Below are 8722 nucleotides of genomic sequence, written 5' to 3' on the forward strand. Positions count from 1 at the left end.
GGAGTTAGATCTTCCAACTCCAACCTTAGCCCTTTAAATAGATCAGGGTACATGATATCTGCACCGCTGCCCTGATCTATCATCACCCTTCTCACATCATAATTCCCTATCCTGAGGGTAACCACAAGAGCATCGTCATGGGGTTGGATAGTCCCTACTTTATCCTCCTCGGAGAAACCCAAGACAAGTAGAGTGCCCTTTAATCTCTTCGGCCTGTTACCCACATCCTCGGCCTGCGGATGGGAAACTGCCATCACCCTAGTGGGACCTGAGCCGGTCCTACCAGGTGCAGCGAAGATAACATTAATTGTTCCCAATGCTGGTCGAGATGAATTGTTCCTCTGATTGTTTGAACCAACTTGACTGACTTGCCCAGTGGGCTGACACAAGTGCTGCTTTAACTTTCCCTCACCGACGAGCTGCTCTAGATGGTTCCACAGGGTCCGACAGTTCTCGGTAGTGTGGCCCACATCCTGATGGTACTGACAAAAGAGGTTTTGATTTCTTCTCGCAGGGTCCCCTGCCATCTTGCCGGGCCATCTGAAGAAGGGCTCTTTACGAACTTTTTCTAATAACTGATGCACTGGTTCTCGGAACACAGTACTTACAGCCTGAGGTGCTGCTGAGCCGGATTGTCCGAAATAATCCCTCCTCGGCTTGTTGTTATATCTGTCCGACCTGAAATCCCTTCTCTCCTGCGGGATAACCTTCTCCTTTCCTTTCCCTTGCTGCTGGTCTTCCTCTACCCTTTTGTACTCATCAATACGATCCATAAGACGGCGTACGCTGCGGACGGGCTTTTTCGTCAAAGACTTTCTTAGGTCGTGATCAGTAGGGAGACCCACCTTAAAGGTATTAAGCGCCACCTCATCAAAGTCGCCATCTATTTCATTAAACATCTCCCAGTATCGGTCAGAGTATGCCTTCAGTGTCTCCCCTTCCTTCATGGCCATGGATAGCAACGAGTCCAATGGACGAGGGACTCTGCTACACGTAATGAACCGCGAAGCAAATGCCCTAGTTAACTCCCCAAACGAGCCTACAGACCCCGATTTGAGACCGTTAAACCATCTCATAGCCACTGGTCCCAAGTTGGTGGGGAAGACTTTACACATCAGAGTCTCGTTGTGAGAGTGCACTGCCATCCTCTGGTTGAAGTGGCTCACGTGCTCCACCGGATCAGTCCGGCCATTATAGATGGTAAAGGTGGGCTGGGTGAACCTCCTGGGAAGCCTCCCCCTCTCAATCCTCCGTGAAAACGGAGATTTAGAGAGTTGGTGCAACGCCCTACTCATGGTATCGTTACCTAAGCCCCTAGAACGAAGCTTCTTACGTCTGCGGGTTGACTGGTTGTCCTCCTCATCGGAGGATGTTGCGCTGGTGGGGGAACACGACCTTGAACTGTAGCCAACTCCCCTATCCTTCTCCAAGGAAGAACTAGACGAGGACGGGGAAACCTTACGTTTAGCACGGCGTAACTTCCTCTTCAAACGATTGATTTCCTTCTGCATGGATTTAGAACCCTCATCGTGGGTAGTACCACCCCCACCATGAGTATGGCTAGCCCCTGGGTATTCTGTATGGACGCTTCCCTCACGATCCCTACGATGTTCAAGACGTTCGAAATGATCTTCCGGTTGTGATCCTTGTGACTCTGCATGGTGAGAGCCTAAGCCTGCCATAATATCCCTACCTCTTCTAGACTAGATTCCCACAGACGGCGCCAATTGTAAGTGCACAATTGTACCTGGCCCCAAGAACAGTTATGGGCTCAGGCCCAATGAGCCTTAAACAATATGAATTTGTAGAGTGTGGGCTTGAAACCCAGGTTAGAAGTGTGTGAGGATTAAATGACAAACTAAAGATTGCAAGTACTTGGAGACAACAAGGAATATTGTAAATCAGCTTCCTCGGATGTAAGCCGAGAGTTGTTCTTATATTATCTCTTTCTCTTTGTTTCTTTTTCCTTTTAGGTTACAAAAAGTCCATCCCCTTTTTCCTGTCTTAGATTGCTCTTTAAATACTACTCTCTGGAATACTTTGTACACGTGTTGCCCCAACTCCCCCTTAGCCTAGATATTTATTTTCTCAGTGCCTTTAAATAGTAACCAGAAGTTTCCCTTCCACTGTTTAGGTGTCACCTCCCCATTAATGCGGCCAGGGCGGTAGGTGTAGGGTCTTTAATGTGGAGGTAGCAGCCTTTATCTTTGATATTTCTCCAACATCGGTGCTTCTAGGACATTCAAGGGTTCATCCCCTTTAACCATTGGTTTTGTTCGTGTCCTTTCCTAACCTTTACCATGAAGTCCCGGGTTCTACGGTGTCAGTCCGAAGGGAAAAATCATCCTCGGCTGGATCCTCGGACCCTCGGCGTATGGGCCGACCCATAGTACTAACAAGTCCTAAACCCAAGAGCAGGTCGGCCTTCCTTAGCATGACCCAATGGCCCATGTACCCATCAAGGTCTTTTTACCTCCCACAGATTATGAGATGTATGATTAATAATGTAAAATAAATAAAATAGATATTTGGTGATGAAAAATATTTTTTTTTAATTAATTAATTTATTTTTTGCATTTCTGGATGTAAATAATGTTTTTAAAAAATATGCTAGATTTTGATTTTCAAATAATTTCAAAGTAGTGTGAATTAAATAATAAAAATATACTGTACTATTTAGCAAAATTTACCTTTATAGGTATAATACTTGACTACGTTTTCAGCAACCAAAAAAAAACCTTGACTAGTCTACGTGTCAATCTCTCTCTTTCTCTATCAGAGCTCAGGGTAACTTGGATGCTAAGCTGGGCAGAAGACTTGTAGGGAAAGTTTCTAGTCAAATGCAATATATATACGAACAATTGTAGGACATTATAGATGGCTCTCGCTCCTTGCTCAGTCCTAAATCTCTTCTTCCTCTTATTAAAATCTGTGTTTGCTTTTATAGTTTTCTCTTCTTATTAATGAAAGTTGAAGTTATTGAAAAATGACAAGCATTAAAGGAATGGAATCGATGCCAGTGGGATTCAGATTCCACCCAACCGATGAAGAACTCGTGAGTCACTATCTGAGGCTCAAAATGGAAGGCAATGACTCCCAAGTCCATGTCATCCCTGAAGTTAATGTGTGCAAGTGGGAGCCTTCGGATTTACCTAGTATGTACTGCATTATCTTACTGACCCAAGTGCCAAAAATTTAATTTTAATTTTTAAAACAGTTTTCTCTTACTTCAATTCCAAGAATTAATTGGTTTGCAATCTATTTTGTTCTTGTTCATGATCGATAGTTAGTTTTCATACTTTATTATATTCAACTCTTAGAAACCAGGCATTGAAGTTGAGAATTTTTGCACGAAGTGTTTCCAACAGAGGCTTTGAGAAAAAAAGAAAAAGAAGAAGAAAAAAAGGGTGTTTTTGTAATGAAGGGTCTTGCTTTGTTTCATGGTTGTGCAGAGTTCTCAGTGATCAAGTCAGATGATCAAGAATGGTTCTTCTTTAGTCCCCGGGATTTCAAGAGCTCCAACAGTAACAGGACGAACAGGGCTACCAAATCCGGGTACTGGAAAGTCACAGGTAAAGATAGGAAGATCAAAGCTAAAGGCACCAACAATGTGATTGGTACAAAGAAGACGCTAGTGTTCCATAGAGGTCGTGTTCGTGATGGGGTCAGGACCAGCTGGGTTATGCACGAGTATCAACCAACAGTAACTCTTCCTCACCAGGTTGGCGGTGTTCATGTTAATGCTCTTAATTTGGTACAAACATGAACATGATGTTAACTTATTCATTTTATTAGGATTATGATAGGTACTTTCCTTGTTTTCCATGTTTTATTTTGTGTGCAATTAGAAGATTACTCTGTATTTAAGATGATTGGTAACAGAGTTTTCTTGTTGCGAGTTGATGGGTTCTATTATAAGTGGGTCAAAACCATATTTGGTCCATAAAGTTTGTCCAATTTTCCCAATCAATTGTTAGACTGTTCTATAAAAAATGTAAAATGTTTCAATTTGGCCCTTACACTACAGAGCATGTTTATGATAAAAAGGGGGAAAAAAGTTGTCTTAAAAAATATAAGTGAGCTGCACAAATGGATAAAAAGCGAGCAGTTCGTTGGGACGAAACTATGTTGGGATTATGGGGCTAATCCCCTTCCCCTAAAAAAAAATTTAATCGTGTTAAGTAACTTATATCTATTATTTATCAAAATTTTATTAGAGTTTAACCCCGTCAAAAAATATGAATTGACCCCAAAAAATAAACTAGTTTTTGTTTTTTTTGACACTCGTAAGAAGTTTACAAAATATAGTAATATTTCATTACAAAAACAATAAGATTATAAATGCTTCACTTAAATTCATTATTTCATTGTCAAATAAAGTACCTAGTTGATTATTACGTTTGAAACTTTAGAGACCAGATTATAAAAATGGATAAACTTCAGGGGCCAAATGTGGTGTCTGACCATTTGAGTTCCATTATAAAGCTAATTGGTGAAATTTTATTTTTCACCTCACGTACTTTTAAGTTATAATCACATTCATAGATTTGGTTTTGGCTGATTGTTGTGCATTACCATAAACTTCATGGCCTTTTTGCTAACATGTTCATCATTATTGTTCACAACAAGGGATTCTGAACTTCATTGTTTGTATCCATAAAAACTAACCTTTCTTAAACAGAAAGTATATTACTACTACTGGATGGACACCTATGTCATCCTAGACTGTGATTGATGTGATTAGAAGAGTTTAGGTATATGCTTCTGATTTAAATGTCTGAAATTTGTGTTCTTGTTTTTTCTGAAACTTTTGTTATCTACTACCACTAAGTAATATCAGTTCATTCACTTGTGCAGAGAGCCTTTGTCCTCTGTCGCTTAAAGAAAAAAATGGATGAGAAAACTGTAGTGACAACCTGCGACGAAGGTGAAGAAAGCAGCTATGTTGCTTCTGATTTTGAAAAGCCAGTGCCAGAGGATACAAATCCAGAGGTAAAAAGGAGCATGCCGTATGAATATTTTCAATCTCAACTACTTTACATGGACCATGAGAAGCAAATTTGGAACTGATGTCTGCTTGTTTGCGATTATTTATTCAGGTATATGATCACACAGAAGAAGACTTGGAAACAGTCCTACAGCTGCTGCAGCAGCCGCAGAATTATGATGCCTCTTCCTCACAGCTTCCGTTAGACAATCAGCAGGAACCCTCTTTCATGGATTCCACATTTACCAACGGCCATAATGAAGTGCAATTTCAGTCTGATCATAATGAACATGAAGAGGATCAAACAAAGTTTGTCCATTCGCTTTTTGTTGACCAGGATGAGTACTCCTATGAAGAAATACTGCACTTCAGTGACACAGACACTGACACAGCCCAAGCACGGGTAAAAAACTTATATTCTCCAACAGCTATTGGAGAATCTCATAGCTAATGAACTTTAAATCTCTATATCAGAGTATTACCAGGAACATTGTAATAATATAAATAAGTAATGCAGAAAGGATAGGAGGTTGACTCGTGCAAAAAGTCAAAGAGCTCAAAATTTTCATTCCATATGAGTGAACCACCTATACTCTCTGCATTAGTGGCAGTCTGGCACTGTAGGCTTTCACAACTTCTGCTTTTGGATCTTGTTGTTTAGGAAACTTGGAAAATTAACTTGTCCACTCTTTTCTATATGTTACAGTGTGACCACTTTCTGGGAATTTCAACATTGTTTAATGAACATGTTGCTCCTAAAGAATACAGGCAAATGTCTATGGTTCAAAGTGGAACTGTTTCCTCCTCTAACCATGGCCAATACAGAGAAGAAACAAATGGTTTCCTTCATGATGATTTCTTGGGACTTGACGCCCCCTCTGTCAGTCCGGCAGCAGATGTACCTAAATTCATATGTTGCATTTCAAGAGTTAGTTCAGAATCTAGTCTAGAATCTCCTCTCAAGATAGGAGCCTCCAAGCCTAAAAATTACCGAAGATCCCACCACGTTGTAGGAAAAACAGCTGCTCGGAGAAGATTCCAATTGAAGCGTAACAGTTCAATTAAAGCAGTATCATCCCAAAAAGAGGTGAGAGAATCAAGCTGCAGCACATCACATCATGAATAGATTCTTTCTGTCTCTAAATGGGAAGGTAGCAAAATTTGTTTCAGGTTGCTTATATGCTAGCTGTTATATTTGGACTCTAAATGAATTTCTTTTGCAGGCCAAAGGGTGCTTCAGGACATAGTATTACTGTTGATCTGCCTAATGAAAAAACCATTAACAAAGAGCAGAAAATTGCTCAATTAGGCAAAAGAAATCTTGAAATCAACAAGAGATGGGTCAGCTGGCAGTGATCCGAAGGTTTATCTCATTTTCCAAGAGACATCTCTACTAGGCAATGAATCTAGTCCACTCTTAGTGTATTTTGTCAATATACTGATAGGTATATCTTTGTTTGTGGACTTTCAAGAATTTTGTTTTTATGAAGTTAGCACCAATTTCACGTAGAGAAATTCTTATTACTGGGTATGTTTCCACATTTCATCAAAACACATGCAGTGCCAGATGTGGGCATGTAGTGTTTCAGTTTTAATTATTCAGATATCTGTTATCAAATTATAAATATTTTATTATATTGAGTTATCGACAAGTTGCACACGTGAATCGTGAAATCGCTGGTCAGTTCTCAAAGTAACTGGAAAAACCTTATAAAAAAAAAAAACAATATTGGGGTGAGAGAGGCTCGAACTCTCGACCTCAGGATAACTCAACGAAGCTATGAGACCTACGCGCTAGCCAACTGCGCCACCACCCCATGTTGTCACTACTGTGCTTATTTCAATAATCATACTTACGACGACGAGAGATTGGTTAAAACTTAGAAGAACAACTTTTGTTTTGTTTTGATTGTGTTAGGGCTCATGCAAAAAGATCATTTTTCATTTAATCCTCCAACTCCTTCAAATTTGTAGATAAATGAGAGACATTTGAATTTTAAAAAATTAAAGCTTAGTTTGGATTCAGCTTATTGTGGCCACGTTTTGAGATTATGCGTTTTGTAGCTTTTTTCTTTTCTTTTCAACGCGCATGAACAGTAACCGGTACTGTTCATGCACGTTATTTCACTGTGCGCGAGACCAATTTCACTGTTCACGCACTGTAGCTGCACTGTTCACGCACTGTTCATGGGACCCACAAGCACTTTATTCAGAAAAAAATATTAAAAATGGGTCCCACAGCACTATTCACACATTTAAAAATTATTTTGCTATAGTGTTTTCAGTTTTCAGCAATAAGCTCTATCCAAACGGACCCTAAATGTTCTTAAAAGACTCATATAAATTATACTAGGGTCCGTTTGATTGGAGAGGTGAAAAAATGAGAGGATAGACATAATGAGAGGATAGAAACTAATTTGATTTCCCTATTTTTTGTTTGGTTGGGAGTGAAAAAAAAATAGAAGGATGAAATAAATGAGTTTGTATATATTTACCCATATACCCTTGTTAAAAAATGATACCTAATTAAAACAAAAAAGTGACAAAAAAAAAAAGCAATCACCCAGATTTATTAAAAAATAAAAATTATGTCAAAAAAATCATGTCTAGTTAAAAAAAAAAAAAACAAAGCACCACGCCTCAGCCCTAAAAAATTAAAAGATAAAAAGGAAAAAAAAATTAAAAGAAAAAAAAGGAAAAAAAAAAAAAACAAAAGAGCGCAACGTCTTAGGAAAGTTTTAAGAGAGAGAGAGAAGAAGAAGAAGAAGAAGAAGAGGCAAACACCCAGTAAAGCAAAATACTAAAAAAAAAAAAAAAAAACGTTTTGAAGCCCATGTGCAACTTGCACATGGGCATTTTTGTCATTCAACTATCATATTTCCCCCACCAAGTTTTTTCTTATTTTGGAGAGGAAACTATCTGGTAGGCCCGGAAAGCAAAAATCGGGCCCCACTTAATAATTGATATATTTATAGAAAATTTAAGGGTAAAATACACAAATACCCCCTTTGAACTTTAGGTCAAATCAAACCAACTATTATTCCAATTTGAAGTTTTTAATCCCTAAACTTAGAGAAATGATCAAATTAGTCATTAATCATTATGTTAGATTTTGGTTAGATAAATAGATGTAATATGTTATCACATGTCATGCACGATAGTATGTTAATAAAAAATTATGTTAAAATTAAAACATAATAAAATAATTTTTAATCTTTTTTAATAAAAAAATGTAACAAAAATGATTTTAAATTTCATTTTCTTTAAGAATCTGTTTGGTTGGAGGGATAGAAAATGGTGGGAGGATGGAAAAGTGGAAGGATAGAAAAAATTTTATTTTCTTTCATTTTTGTTTGGTTGGGAGTGGAAAAGTGGAAGGATAGAAAAAATGAGTTTGAATAAATTTACTCATATACCTTTGTTAAAAAATGATGCTTAATTAAAACAAAAAAGTGACAAATAGCCACAAAAAAAAAAGCAGTCACCCAAATTTATTAAAAAATAAAAATCATGCCAAAAAAAGAAAAAAAAAAAGAAGAGGCAATATTACTGCCCAAAAAAAAAAAAAAAAAAAAAAAAAAAAAAAAAAAAAAAAAAGAAAGAAAGAAAGAAAGAAAGAAAGAAAGAGCACGCCAGGCCCTAGAAAATCAAAAGAAACAAAAAGTATAGAAAAAAAAAGAGGCAACAGCCCAGGAAAAAAAATATAAACAAAAAAAAGAACCACAGTACTGCCCA

The 8722-nt window shown here is 38.0% G+C and overlaps 1 protein-coding gene and 1 non-coding gene across 3 annotated transcripts; one reads left to right on the forward strand and one right to left on the reverse strand.

Moving 5' to 3' along the window:
* The first annotated feature begins 2875 nt into the window (after positions 1-2875).
* LOC142607658 (uncharacterized) lies at positions 2876-6502 on the forward strand. 2 transcript variants are annotated; one of them, XM_075779227.1, is made up of 6 exons: positions 2876-3155; positions 3453-3721; positions 4858-4992; positions 5100-5390; positions 5694-6138; positions 6211-6502. In XM_075779227.1, exons 1-5 carry the CDS (start codon positions 2987-2989, stop codon positions 6111-6113), a joined length of 1284 nt encoding a protein of 427 aa, XP_075635342.1. In that variant the 5' UTR covers positions 2876-2986; the 3' UTR covers positions 6114-6138; positions 6211-6502. The 2 variants fall into 2 exon arrangements, with proteins under 2 accessions (XP_075635342.1, XP_075635351.1); XM_075779236.1 differs by having other exon boundaries at positions 2880-3155; positions 5694-6074.
* A 215-nt stretch (positions 6503-6717) lies between these two features.
* TRNAM-CAU (transfer RNA methionine (anticodon CAU)) lies at positions 6718-6804 on the reverse strand. Its single transcript is given in 2 exon segments — positions 6718-6753; positions 6767-6804. It is a non-coding gene; the product is annotated as a tRNA-Met (tRNA).
* Positions 6805-8722: the final 1918 nt, after the last annotated feature.

The sequence above is a fragment of the Castanea sativa genome, chromosome 1, assembly GCF_040712315.1.
Source record: "Castanea sativa cultivar Marrone di Chiusa Pesio chromosome 1, ASM4071231v1".
Classification (NCBI taxonomy): Eukaryota; Viridiplantae; Streptophyta; class Magnoliopsida; order Fagales; family Fagaceae; genus Castanea; species Castanea sativa.

Excerpts from the sequence above, each read along its gene's own strand:
- LOC142607658 (XM_075779227.1), top strand. The coding sequence starts at position 2,987 with ATGACAAGCATTAAAGGAATGGAATCGATGCCAGTGGGATTCAGATTC. Across the intron at positions 3,156-3,452 it reads GGAGCCTTCGGATTTACCTA|AGTTCTCAGTGATCAAGTCA; the intron begins GTATGTACTGCA and ends ATGGTTGTGCAG. Across the intron at positions 5,391-5,693 it reads CTGACACAGCCCAAGCACGG|TGTGACCACTTTCTGGGAAT; the intron begins GTAAAAAACTTA and ends TATATGTTACAG.